The sequence below is a fragment of the Hyla sarda genome, chromosome 6, assembly GCF_029499605.1.
Source record: "Hyla sarda isolate aHylSar1 chromosome 6, aHylSar1.hap1, whole genome shotgun sequence".
Lineage (NCBI taxonomy): Eukaryota > Metazoa > Chordata > Amphibia > Anura > Hylidae > Hyla > Hyla sarda.
In genome coordinates, this window is record NC_079194.1 from 280834148 (window position 1) to 280849117 (window position 14970).

The following is a 14970-nucleotide window of genomic DNA, read 5'->3' on the forward strand; positions in this document are numbered from 1 at the left end:
CTTGTGACATTAAAGGGGTATTCCGGAATCTAAGCTTTTACAATGTCTGATCAGAAGGGGGGGGCGCCGCCTCTGGGATAGGGGATAAAAGCTAAGATCCCAGAATACCCCTTTAAGCGTAAACAAAACAGCAACAGTTAAATTACAGATTCAACTCTGCTAAGCTGCAATAAGCTGCCTATTCAGGTTATGCTTACAGTGCCCATTTTTATGCAATACCTTAAGAAAATCTGCTTAGCAAAAAAATAATTAAAAAACCTTAGGCTGGGTTCACACCACATTTTTGCTGTACAGTTCCCATATACGGTTTCAATTTTAAAGCCGTATGGAACAATATGCTAAAAGATGCTTCCGGTTGTGTCCATTTTCTATCCTTTACGGTTTTGTCAGTTTTTTCCCGTACCCAACCACAGCTTTTGGTCCGGGTGGAAAAACATATGGAAACCGTATCATTTATTTATTTATTAATTTATTTTTTAACATAGGAGTCAATGGGAACCATACAGAACCGTACGAGCGTATGGTTCCATCTGGCTTTCACCATATGGTTTTTGATTTTGCAATTTTCATCAAACAAGTGAAACTTTATTCAAAATGGAATGAAAAAATGTTAACGTACACTTTTTTTCCCCCCCTTAAAAACAGATGCAACGCGACATCATTTTTTCAAACCGTATATGGATTCAAATGTTTACACACATATTGATACAGGTTTAGGGTGGGTTCCCACCACGTATTTGCAATCCAGTTCCCGTGTCATTTTTTTTGCAGGAAACATATCGCTAAAAACTGTACTAAACCGTATGCAAACGTATACAACCGTATATGCCGGATTCCGGTTAAAAACCGTATTGTAATAAAAAAAACGGATATACGGTTTTACACTAAAAACACTCCAAGATAGAAGATTCTAGAAGCTGGTGGAACTTTCGGAGCCAACTGCGCATGTGCAGATTCGTAAACCGTATTGTAAAAACCAGATGTAACCATAAGTGTATCCGGTTGAATACGGTTCTCATAGACCACCATTATATTAAAAAACGGATACGATTTAAATATGGTTTTTCAAATCATAGTAGACTACGGTTTGAAGTACGGGAAATTAAACGCTTTTAACCGTAACAGATACAAAATGTATGCAACCGCATGATACGGTTAACATACGGTTTGCAATACAAAGTCAATGAGTACGGTTTGCAATACGGTTCCATACGGTTTTGACGCTCAAACCGTATACGGGAACTGTATTGCAAAAATGTGTTGTGAACCCAGCCTTATGCAGGACCCCTAATGTTTCTGATGTAATACTATTGTGGGTCTTTGTCCCAGCCCCCACGTAATTGAAAATCATAAGAATAAATTCTCCCTGTAATGGAATCCTGTGAGTCAGCTCCAGTCACAACATTTAGCAGCCGAACTTTAAACACTTTAATTAAAAGCATAAACACGTTTTTTTTTTGTTTTTTTTTTTACAGGATTTACGCAAAGCCCTTACTTATCCTCCAACATATAAAAAGGTCTACACAGAGCTGCCAGTCTACTCCGCTCCCATGGAAAGATTAGAGATCGAGAAATGAACACAGTGGTGCCTCAAGTTACAATATTAATTGGTTCCAGGACGACCATTGTATGTTGAAACCATTGTATGTTGAAACTAGAGATGAGCAAACTTACAGTAAATTCGATTCGTCACGAACTTCTCGGCTCGGCAGTTGATGACTTATCCTGCATAAATGAGTTCAGCTTTCCGGTGCTCCGGTGGGCTGGAAAAGGTGGATACAGTCCTAGGAGACTCTTTCCTAGGACTGTATCCACCTTTTCCAGCCCACCGGAGCACCTGAAGGCTGAACTAATTTATGCAGGATAAGTCATCAAATGCCGAGCCGAGAAGTTCGGGACGAATCGAATTTACTGTAAATTTGCTCATCTCTATGGAAATCTGGTAATTGGTTCTGAAGCCACCAAAATGTCACCCAAAAATAGGAAAAAAGTGAGGATTAAACAAAAATAAGTAGATAAGTAAGCCTGGGTTCACACTACAATTTGTAACTACGGTTCCCGTATATAGCTGGGAGGAGGGGGCGTGGCTTAATCGCGGCAGCCGCATTCGGGAACCGTAGTTAATGTATGTCTATGAGCAGACCGGAGTGAACCGCAGCCTCCGGTCGGCTGCTTTTTCGGCCGTATGCGGTTTCCCTACCGCAGGCAAAAACGCAGGCTGCGGTTCACTCCGGTCTGCTCATATACATGCATTAAATACGGTTCCCCTATACGGCTGAGTGCGGGCGCCGTGATTAAACCCCGCCCCCCCCCTCCTCCCAGCCGTATACGGGAACCGTAGTTACAAATCGTAGCGTGAACCCAGCCTAATACAGATGCAATCCTTACATATAAAAGTAAGAAAGATCTGCTGGGAGCTGTAAATCACTGTATTTCAGTGTTTCACAACCAGTGTGCCTCCAGCTGTTGCAAAACTACAAATCCCAGCATGCCCGGACAGCCTTTGGCTGTCCGGGCATGCTGGGAGTTGTAGTTTTGCAACAGCTGGAGGCAACCTCTTTGGGAAACACTGGTCTATGTAGAGAACAGGAGCTTCTTCAGGGTCCTATACAGTACATACAGTGTCCTAAATGGAGCCACCAAAAGGAACAACTAACCTTGGCACATGTAAGGAGTAGTACAGGACTTTTAGTTCCTCCCTGAACTGTAGGGGGCGCTACCAGACAGCCATTCAGTGCTTGTACTTCAGTAATAGAGGCGATTTACCAGTAAAATGCCCGTTCCGATTGGTCAGTTCCTCCAGTTGTGACACGTTTCACAGATCTGGACTGTCAGTACATTGTATGTAGAGCCTGGTTTCAAGTTACAATGGTCCAGAAAAGACCATTGTATGTTGAAACTATTGTATGTTGAGGCCATTGTAAGTTGAGGGATCACTGTACAAGGTATATTTGCCATGGGGTTAACCACATTCATTACACAACATAACTTTCCTGAAATAAGCTTTAGGCACATATGACCGGCGACCGTAGTGCACAGCGAGCTGGTGGGCAGTGACAACAGCAGACAGCGACTAAGTTTCTTATAAAACACTTTGATAAATTAAAAGCAAATATATTTTGAAAGGATTTTATCAATGTAAACTTTATAGCCACAGCAGATGTTGTAAAGACCGTTCGAAGTTCCCATGAAATTCCTGTTTATACAATTGCAGCAATAACGTCTGTTACACTTAGAGTCCAGTGACACAAAGGTTATAGCTCTGAGCTGTAAACTATATTCCCTGTGCCCATAAAAGATCAAGATCTCAAGAAATGTGAAATACAGAGAAAAGAAAGTTATATAAAAAAATAAAATAAATAGTAGACACGATTAGGGATCAACCAATATCGTATTTTTTTTTAATTTATTTATTTTTTATTTTTTTTAGGGCCGATAGCGATACCGATGATCTGTCACCTTTCGGGTCAATAGCTTATACCGATATTCCGGTATAAGTTATCGGCTATTTACCCCCCCCCCCCGGCGGAGCAGAAGCCATTGCAGATCAATGATTTAAAGCGTGCACTTTAAATCAATGAACTACAGCGGCTTTTGCAGTGCCAGAGACCGCCGCCGCTGCGCGCTTCACTCCCCCCCTGCCTGTCCTGAGCCTAACCACCACAGTTGCCCCATTGCCACCCCCCACATACCACTGCCGCCTCCCTATTGCCTCCCCCCACATCCTCTGCCCACATACCGCCGTTGCCCCATCACCTCCCCCCCCCCCCCACATCCTCTGCCCACATACCGCTGTTGCCCCATCACCTCCCCCCCCCACATCCTCTGCCCACATACTGCCGTTGCCCCATCACATCCTCTGCCCACATACTGCCGTTGCCCCATCACCCCCCCCCCCACATCCTCTGCCCACATACTGCCGCTGCCCCATCGCCTCCCCCCCCCCCCCCCATCCTCTGCCCACATACTGCCGTTGCCCCATCGCCTCCCCCCCATCCTCTGCCCACATACTGGCGTTGCCCCATCACCTCCCCCCCCACATCCTCTGCCCACATACCGCCGCTGCCCCATCGCCTCCCCCCATCCCTGGTGTTATAATTACCTGTTCCCGGGGGTCCGTGATCATTCTGGCTCAGTCGGCGTCCTGCACTGTGCGTACTGACGGTGACGTCGCAATCGTAATTACGCAGCACACAGCAACAGCGCAGGAGCCAGAATGATCGCGGACCCCGGGAACAGGTAATTATAACACCTGGGATGGGGGGGGGGGGGCAGCGGCGGCGATGGGGGGTGGTCGCGGTGCGGTGGGTGTTGTGGCACGGTGGGGCATATCGGCAAGGTAATTGCCGATACCGATAATGTCCCAAATCGCGATTATCGGCCGATAATATCTGCCAAACCGATAAATCGGTCGATTCCCTAGACGCGATCCACATACAGAATATAAGCAAAATCGATCCATATCATTTATATAAGCAAATAATCGCTTTATGAGAGACCTGATTGACAAAACATAGCTTGGAGGTAGATATAAAACACAAATTTTATATACACAGTGGTCCCTCAAGTTACAATATTAATTGGTTCCAGGATGACCATTGTATGTTGAAACCATTGTATGTTGAGACCAGAACTCTATGGAAACCTGGTAATTGGTTCTGAAGCCCCAAAATGTCATCCAAAAATAGGAAAAAGTGAGGATTAAAAGATAAATAAGTAGATAACTAATAGATAAAACAAGTCCTTATATATAAAAGTAAGAAAGATCTGCTGGGAGCTGTAAATTACTGTCTATGCCAGTGTTTCCCATCCAGAGTGCCTCCAGCTGTTGCAAAACTACAACTCCCAGCATGCCCGGACAGCCAAAGGCTGTCCAGGCATGCTGGGAGTTGTAGTTTTGCAACAGCTGGAGGCACCCTGGATGGGAAACACTGGTCTATGTAGAGGACAGGAGCTTCTTCAGGGTCCTGTACAGTACACGCAAAATGTAGCCGCCCTTACCTGGTGTCCAAAGGAGCAGCTAACCGTGACACAGGTAAAGAGTAGTACATATCATGTAATACCTCCCTGTATTGTAGGGGGTGCTACCAGACAGTCAGTGCATGCACTTCAGTAGTACAGGTGTAAATGCCCATTCTGATTGGTCGGTTCTTCCGGCCATGACATGTTTCACAGATCTGGACTGTCTGTACATTGTATGTGGAGTCTGGTTTCAAGTTGTAATGGTCCAGAAAAGACCATTGTCTGTTGAGGCACGTGTGTGTGTGCGTGCGTGCGTGCAATATATATATATATATATATATATATATATATATATATATATATATATATATATATATTTATAACATTTGTACACACACAATCATATGGAGAGTGTCTGAACTGAAACTGAAGGGGTAAAACGTAAGCTGCTGACCAATGCAGTCAAGTGTCATCCATGAGGCCATAGTGCTGGTAAAGATGTCACCAAGCCATGACACTGGGAAATAGCTGGGGACCCCAGCGAGAAGCAGAATGGTTCCCTAGACAAATGTAAAAAGTTTTTAATAAAAAAAAAAAAAAAAGTTTGCAACAGCTGTAGGCACCCAGGTTGAGCGTATTACTTTCATTGAGATTATAAAAGGCAACCACAACAGTGAAGAATTGCCATAAGTACAGGATCCCAATAGGACGCTCTTGCAAGCCATCACTCCTCCGCTACTAGTATACTGTAAATAAGGTCCAAGCTATAAAGGAAAGTTTCTGAATGGTGACCGTATCATTGAGATATGTTCCATTCACATAGTTAATATTTAAAGGGGTACTCTGGTCAGGAAAAAATAAAAATAAAACCATCAACTGGTGCCAAAAAGTTAAAACAGATTTGTAAATTACTGCAAAGGAAGCTGTATTGTTCTTTTCTGTCTGACCACAGTGCTCTCTGCCGACACCTTTGTCTGTTTTAGGAACTGTCCAGAGCAGGAACAAATTCCCATAACAAACCTCTCCTGTTCTGGACAGTTCCTGACATGGACAGAGGTGTCATCAGAGAGCACTGTGGTCAGACTGGAAAGAACTACACAACTTCTAGAGCATACAGCAGCTGGTAAGTACTGGGAAGATTAAGATTTTCAAATAGAATAATAAATAAATAAATAAATAAATAAAAAAAAGTCAGTTGAACTTTCTAGCACCAGTTCGGTAGAAAAAAAAAAATTTAAAATAAAAGTTGTTTTCCACATGAGTACCCCTTTAAAGGTTGTTCAGAGTTTACCTTATATCAACTAAAAGGGTAAAAAATAAACCAAAATGAACCCAAAGACATGCGATATGAACACCCGCACGTATCACATGTAAAAAGAACAGCACAACCTATATTAACGCACACAAAGGATAACATAGGAGAATAGCCCAGGAAGAAGCAGAGGAAAAGCTCCAAACACACATGATCACCGTGTCTATAGCGTTACATCAGTCTGGCGGAGGCCAAAGAAGTGACCTTATGGTCTACATCCAGCCGCTATATGTAAGTTTAGCGGACTAAGCTAATCCAGACAGGATTCTGTATAAACTTTGTTCAGCTAAATGAACGGCATCAGAAACAAGTATCGACATACGTGCCAACAAGTGTCGCCTCTTCAGTCCAAAAAGACATCTAGGGAGCAGAGAACAGTCTCATCAGGAACAACCCCTCTCAAATTGCTACTATAGGGCAGTAAGCTGGCTCACATACATCACACGTGCGTATTTACTGCTGCAGATTTGCTTCAGCAGATTTTGCTGCCCATTGAAGTCAATGAGCAGCAAAATCTGCAGCAACAAATCTGCTGCGGATCTGCAGTAAAAATATGCATGTGTGAACGCACCCTCAGGCCCCTTTCACACTAGCAAATTACTCCAAGTTCCGTCCTAAAATCAGCTGTCACCGGCAGTAAACAAATCCTATACGTCCGTAGGAAAATCCCATAATAGTCTATGCGATTTTTCTAATATGCGTTTTAATCAACTATATAAAAAAAATAAAAACGCAAACAAAAAAATCAATATTGCTACTTCGTGTAGCAATATAGAATTTTTTTATTTGCGTTTTTTTACCACAGCTTTGAAGTAGTCACAGAAATAAACCTTAAAGGGGTTATCCAGGAAAATTCTCCCCCTCCCCCTTACACGAACCACATCAACAAGAGCAGACCTAAAATAGAAGTGTATATAACCTGCAGAGAATCACTCCAAGAGTTAAAAAAAAAAAAAAAAAAAAGAAAAAAAAAAAAAAGACACGAGGATAGGAGACAAATTGGTTACCAATGCAGAGCCATGCCTTGCACTTACCCCAATGTACGTTTTGCGCTAGTGTGAAACGTACATTGGGGTAAGTGCAAGTGGTGCATGGCTCTGCATTGGTAACCAAGTCATGGGACAGTGTCAATTCCTTATGTATTCTTTTTAAAAGGGGTACTCCGGAGGAAAACTTTTTTTTTTTAATCAACTGGTGCCAGAAAGTTAAACAGATTTGTAAATGACTTCTATTAAAAAAATCTTAATCCATCCAGTACTTATTAGCTGCTGAATACTACAGAGGAAATTCTTTTATTTTTGGAACACAGAGCTCTCTGCTGACATCATGAGCATAGTGCTCTCTGCTGACATCTCTGTCCATTTTAGGGAACTGTCCAGAGAAGCCTATGTTTGCTATGGGGGATTTTCTCCTACTCTGGACATTTATTAAAATAAACAGATGTCAGCAGAGAGCACTGTGTTAAAAAAAAAAGAATTTCCTCTGTAGTATTCGGCAGCTAATAAGTACTGGAAGGATTAAGATTTTTTAATAAAAGTAATTTACAAATCTGTTTAATTTTCTGGCACCAGTTGATTAAAAAAATTAAAATTAAAAATAAAGTTTTCCACCGGAGTACCCCTTTAAGCAGATCAAACTGTAACATCTGATACGTTTTTCAGTACAACTACCGCATAGCTTACTGATCATAAACAAAGGTCCATAGCATAAAACTACAGCCCCTTTGCCCTCTGAAGTAATAAGACCACATTTTAGCATCGGTTTTACGGACACACATTGCGACAAAGTCAGACGAACGCCAGGCTGACTTTTCCCAATTATCGGGATTGAAATGCTCACTATTGTAAGCAAAAAAAATCATTAATTCTAGCACGGTCTCTGGTGGTTATTGGCCACGCAAGTGGCCAATAACCACCAGAGACCGTGCTGGAATTAATTTATTTATTTATTTTATTTATAAATTTTTTTACAATAGTCGGAATTAACCTTCAGTTTATGTCACTATTAACAGAATGTAAATCTGATCATAAATGTCAGAAATAAGCTGTTCTCTATGTGGAAAGTGTTAATATTACCGGTACAATCAGATCACCAAATGGCTGCGCTTCTTCTATTTCTATGGCCGGCAGGGTCTACCCAAGAGGATACAGATGTGCTGTAAACCATATGTCACTATGGGAAGACTCCGGCAGGATTAATCGACAGGTGGCCATGACTAACTTTTCAGATGGAAGAAAAAATTAAAGGGGTATTCCAGGCAAAAACTTTTATTTTTATTTTTTTATATATGAACTGGCTGTGGAAAGTTAAACAGATTTGTAAATTACTTCTATTAAAAAAATCTTAATCCTTCCAATAGTTATTAGCTTCTGAAGTTGAGTTGCTGTTTTCTGTCTAACTGCTTTCTGATGACTCACGTCCCGGGAGCTGTGCATTTCCTATGGGGATATTCTCCCATCATGCACAGCTCCCGGGACGTGACATCATCATTGAGCAGTTAGACAGAAAACTTCAGAAGCTAATAACTATTGGAAGGATTAAGATTTTTTAATAGAAGTAATTTACAAATCTGTTTAAACTTTCCAGAGCCAGTTGAGAGAGAGATTGAATATATATATATATATATATATATATATATATATATATATATATATATGAAGTTTTTGCCTGGAATACCCCTTTAAATAAAAAAATAAAAAAATCACATCACGTGTGATTTCTAATATAAAATATTTATGTACACTATTCTTGTGAATAAAAAAATAAATAAATCATCATGTATCGAATTCAAGGTGGATCTGCGCCAACCATGGAATTCCATGTATGTCAGATTTAAACACAGATTTAGTGCTGGTTTAAACACACACACACACACACACACACACCTATGTTCGAAAAAGCTCTACGGAGATCAATAAAGTAAACTGTTCTAGGGGGTCTTTATTTTAGGGTTCCCCTGAGGGAGTTTCCCCTTTAGGATGTTTTTGCTTGATTTACCCTGGGACCACCCGAGAGATTTTACTTGTAGGTTTTTAAATCTACACAGACAAAAATCAGAGTTCAGTAGAAACAAGGACACTAAGAAAACATCTTGTATAACAGTGGTCTCTAAACTGTGGACCTCCAGCTGTTGTAAAACTACAACTTCCAGCTGTTGTAAAACTACAACTTCCAGCATGCCCGGACAGCCAATAAATGTAGTTTTGCAACAGCTGGAGGTCTGCAGTTTTGGATAACTATGCCTCAACTACAAAGAATCATTTATGTCTTGACATGACAAGTTTTTTTTTTTTTTTAAACCAGGTAGAGAGTACGTTCACACATGTATACTTTTAGTGCAGATCTTCTGCAGATTTTGCTGCCCATTGGCAGATCTGCAGCAGAAAATACGCAGGTGTGAACGCACCCTTCGGCTCAATTGACACTGGGGGTCATAGCTTTCATTTTGTATCCACAAAGCAGTCTACCCCTAAAGAGGTGTCATCCATTCCCCCCCCCCCCCCCTTTTTTTAAATGTGCAGCTTTCCAGCTGTTGCAAAGCTACAACTCATCATGCTGTCAGGGCATGATGGGATTTGTAGTTCTGCAACAGCTTGAAAGCAGGCAGTTAAAGGGGTACTCCGGTGGAAATTATAAATTTTATTTTTATTTTTTTTTTAAGTCAACTGGTGCCAGAAAGTTAAACAGATTTGTAAATGACTTCTATTAAAAAAATCTTTATCCTTCCAGTACTTTTTAGCAGCTGTATGCTACAGAGGAAATTCTTTTATTTTTGAATTTCTTTTTTGTCTTGCTCTCTGCTGACACCCGATTCACGTATCGGGAACTGTCCAGAGCAGGAGAAAATCCCCATTGCAAACCTATGCTGCTCTGGACAGTTCCGGAAAAGGACAGAGGTGTCAGCAGAGAGCACTGTGGACAAGACAAAAAAGAAATTCAAAAAGAAAAGAATTTCCTCTGTAGCATACAGCCGCTAAAAAGTACTAGAAGGATAAAGATTTTTTAATAGAAGTCATTTACAAATCTGTTTAACTTTCTGGCACCAGTTGATTTAAAAAAAGAAAATAGAAAATGTTTTCCGCCGGAGTACCCCTTCAATGCTAGGCTATTTGTAATAAAGACTAAATAAGATTTAGCATTCACTTTTACACAGGGTGCAAATAGTGCAGATACAGTGCAAAGATGTCCAGAAGCCAAAAAATATAAGAGACACAAAATAATTTCCTCTGTAGCATACAGCCGCTAAAAAGTACTAGAAGGGTAAAGATTTTTTACTAGAAGTCATTTACAAATCTGTTTAAAGGGGTATTCCAGGGAAAAACTTTTATATATATATATCAACTGGCTCCAGAAAGTTAAACCGATTTGTAAATTACTTCTATTAAAAAAAAAATCTTAATCCTTTCAGTACTTATGAGCTTCTGAAGTTAAGGTTGTTCTTTTCTGTCTAAGTCCTCTCTGATGACACGTGTCTCGGGAACCGCCCAGTTTAGAAGAGGTTTGCTATGGGCATTTGCTTCTAAACTGGGCGGTTCCGGAGGCACGTGTCATCAGAGAGCACTTAGACAGAAAAGAACAACCTTAAACTTCAGAAGCTCATAAGTACTGAAAGGATTAAGATTTTTTTTTAAATAGAAGTAATTTACAAATCTGTTTAACTTTCTGGAGCCAGTTGATATATAGAAAAAGTTTTTTTCCTGGATAACCCATTTAACTTTAACTAGCTATTTGAAAAAAAATATATATTAATAATAATAATAATAATATTATAATAATAATAATAATATTATAATAATAATAATATTATTATAATAATATTATTATAATAATAATAATATATATGTGTTTTCCACCGGAGTACCCCTTTAAGGAGGGGGCTGCTTAAAGGGAAAAGGATTTACTCACAATAAACCCATATATACAAAGGGTAATAGTGGATTAAAATAATGTATTACTCCACCGTTTCTTAAATACACAACGCATTAGCCGGCACTGCTAACATGTTAATCACCGGCTTTGGGCGATGGAAGTGGGTCCTTGCCCCCGGGCCTTCTGCTAAAATATGCCCACCTCGCATACACTTGGAGGCGAAAGGTGGTCTCGTTAATATTCATGAGGCAGTGGGCGTATATCGATGCCCAAAGACGACAATTAACATATTAGCAGTGCCGGCTAATACATTTATATATCTCACCGATCCGGGTAAAACATTATTTTTAATCCTGCGTATTGGCTTTAGCGCGGGTGAACCGGCTGTCAATTCACCGTGAACCAATACAACGGCAACACCGCTGGAATCTCCGACATTTACTTCAACAGTATCAAACTGCAAGGATTTTCTTTTCACCGTGACGTAACAATTGCAACTTTGTAAATATAAAAAAAAAATACATTACAAACTGTAAATCTAAATATTACAAAAAACGGCGCAAGATACGTATTAGGCTGCATCCACACCACGTTTTTGCAATACAGTTCCCGTATCAGATTTTTAATAAACAACGGATTCCTCAAAACCGGACTAAACTATCAAAATGTGTGCTCAAATTTCAACCTGTATACGGTTTGAAAAGGATGTCCGGTTGCATCCGTTTTTTTAAGAAGAAAAAAAAAAAAAAAACAAGTTTTTAACTTTTCACTCCCTTTTGAATAAAGTTTCACTTGTTTGATTGAAATTCCAAGAAGAAAAAAAAAAACTGCAAAGTCAAAAACCGTATGGAACCGTACGCACACACATAGTTCTGTACGGTTCCCATGTTAAAAAAAAATATATAAAATAAAAAACTTATACGGTTTTTTCACCCGGACCAAAAAACGTGGTAGACTACAGTTTTGGGTAAAAATAAAAAAAAAACGTATAAGACGCAAAACAGACTAAACCGGATGATGCATTTGACATAGAGTTTACAACGTTATGCCAATGCATACTTTTTCGACACGGTTCCGTACGGTTTTTAACTTGAAACCATATACGGGAACTGTATAGCAAAAACGTGGTGTGCATGCACCCTTAGTCCAGCGTGCCTCCAGCTGTTGCAAAACTACAACTCCCAGCATGCCCGGACAGCCAACGGCTGTCCGGGCATGCTGGGAGTTGTAGTTTTGCAACAGCTGGAGGCACCCCTGTCGCTTTGCAACAGCTGGAGGCACCCCTGTCGCTTTGCAACAGCTGGAGGCACCCCTGTCGCTTTGCAACAGCTGGAGGCACCCCTGTCGCTTTGCAACAGCTGGAGGCACCCCTGTCGCTTTGCAACAGCTGGAGGCACCCCTGTCGCTAAAACACTGGATAAGTCCCTAAAGAAAAACGAAAACTTTTTTTTTCTGTGACTCAAACATAAGCAAATCATGACAAAATAAATAAAAATTACCCATTAGGCATTGAGAAAATTAAATAGCACAAATGAACAACAACATTACACATAACATCTTTATAACGATGACCGCCATTGAACCCTATATAAAAAATAAATAAAATAATTTCAGGAATATTGCTCAAAGTGACAATAGGTTTGTGTGAATGGGCCTTAGGGAACAGTAAATCTGTGCAGAACACTAGCAAGGAATCCCACAATGCCAGCCCTGCCACTCAGCTCTTGTGGCACTACTACTCCCAGCATGCAGGGCTGCACACTGTATACTCCAGTGTTTCCACAACCAGGGTGCCTCCAGCTGTTGCAAATCTACAACTCCGGGCATGCTGGGAGTTGTAGTTCAGCAACAGCTGGAGGCACCCCGGTTGGGAAACAGCGGTATACCCACTTGCACAGGGTCACAGCTCGCTCCCCCACCCTTGCTTGGTGTCGATCACAGCTCTGCACTACAGGGGATGAGGAGTCAGGCTCCGACTTGTGCATAGTTTACTTTTTATGGCCCTGTGCAGACAGCCCCCTCCTCCCCTGGCTCCCCACAGACATCAGCTGCGGCTCTGCCCCCCCTCCCAGCACCGGACACATGGCACACAACTCACCGCCAACCAAGAGCAGGCAGCACGAGAGCACGAGCACCGCTCCCAGCGGAGCTCCCATGTTCTTCCCGGCCGTGCGTCCCCCCACCCTCCCCTCAGTCCGCTCCGGCTCGTTCTGTCTCAGGCAGATCCCATGGCTCCGGACCCCCTCCTTATAACCCTCCTTCTCCTCTTACGACTGCTTCATGGACTCTGGAGCGACACGCCCCCTTCTTTGCACACCTTACCCGGGCAAACCACGCCCTTCACACGCGGTCACGCCCCCAGGCCTATCATAACATGCACTGGCCTGCCAGTCACCGTAACCGCGCCCTTTATTCCATTGACATTGCCCATAGGCCGCCGCCCACATTCCAAGTGCAGACCATAGGACACGCCCATAGTGCCGCCTTTGTGGTTGAGCCCGCCCTCTTTTCATTTGGAAAGTTGTTGGAGAGGAGGAAACTTCCGCGCGCCCTGCCCCTCCTCCCCCTCAGTCTCGGGCCGTCAGTGCGAGACACGAGCTCCCGCTACTCAGGGTCGTGTTGTCATTGACCTGTATGTCAGTCAGTGCACGGCTGTCCTGAGGGGCGCTGTTCACACATTCCGTTATGTCTACGTTATTCGGCAGAGACGTTCTGTGGGATTCTGATTGACATGAGGGAATGTATTGTGCTCTAGTCATAACCTTTATACCTATGGGTAACTTATTCACTTATATTTAGTGTGCTACAAACTATTGTGTATTTCTCTTTCTCTAATCAAACCAATTGCCAAGTTAGAGATGTCCCCAATCCACAGAAGAATGGGGGGTCTGACTGCTGGAGCCCCCACCAGGCCCAAGAACAGAGGGGAAATGGAATGAGAGAAGGGCACTGCTGGCCAGGACTCTGGGCGCTCCCTTAGTTTACGTATACCGACTTAGTGTGTCCCTCCACCACACCTAAGTGATATACTCACCAGATTGGATGGCAAGCCTTAGTCCAAGGATTCCTAGGACCAATGCCTGCAGTGGACTGGTGGGGGTATGGTTTTAGTAGGTAATGGCTGCTGCACTCTGACCAGAACTGGACCCTTGCGTAAGGGCCAGTTTGAGCAACACGTGAAAAATGCGCACAAACATGGTCACAAATGGTAAGACTCGAGCCAGCACAGGACAATAAATATTTTTATTTGAAACAATGGACGACGCGTTTCGGCACACAGAGAGTGCCTTCCTCAGGTCCAAACATACAGTGCAAATTCTGGGGTGGATCAGAGGCAAGATTGCACTTGTGGGGTTCCTGTGTTGAGCAGTGCTGGCGTGGGTCTGCCAGCACTGCTCAACACAGGAACAGCACTGCTCAACACAGGAACACCACAAGTGCAATCTTGCATCTGATCCACCCCAGAATTTGCACTGTATGTTTGGACCTGAGGAAGGCACTCTCTGTGTGCCGAAAGGCGTCGTCCATTGTTTAAAAAAAAATATATTTATTGTCCTGTGCTGGCTCGAGTCTTCCCATTTGTGACCACGTTTGTACGCAGCGCCTCTAAGACCGTATTTTCTAAATTTTCATGTGTTACAGTCTCTATGGGGATTCCAAATATTGCTCAGTGGCATACTCTGTCCCTGAATAATATACTACCACACACACTGTGTCCCTGAATAATATACTACCATACTCTGTGTCCCTGAATAACATACTACCACTCACAGTGTCCATGAATAATATACTCCACAGTCTGTGTCCCTGAATAATACACTACCACA

At 42.2% G+C, this 14970-nt stretch overlaps 1 protein-coding gene across 1 annotated transcript in view; it reads right to left on the reverse strand.

Moving 5' to 3' along the window:
- The window catches only part of LOC130277129 (low-density lipoprotein receptor-related protein 5-like), a 154610-nt gene extending 141194 nt beyond the window's left edge, over nt 1-13416 (reverse strand). The window contains exon 1 of the mRNA XM_056527495.1: nt 13242-13416. Coding sequence (XP_056383470.1) covers nt 13242-13299 — 58 coding nt within the window. The 5' untranslated portion in view covers nt 13300-13416. The remainder of the gene's footprint in view (nt 1-13241) is intronic.
- Between the last annotated feature and the right edge of the window lie 1554 nt (nt 13417-14970).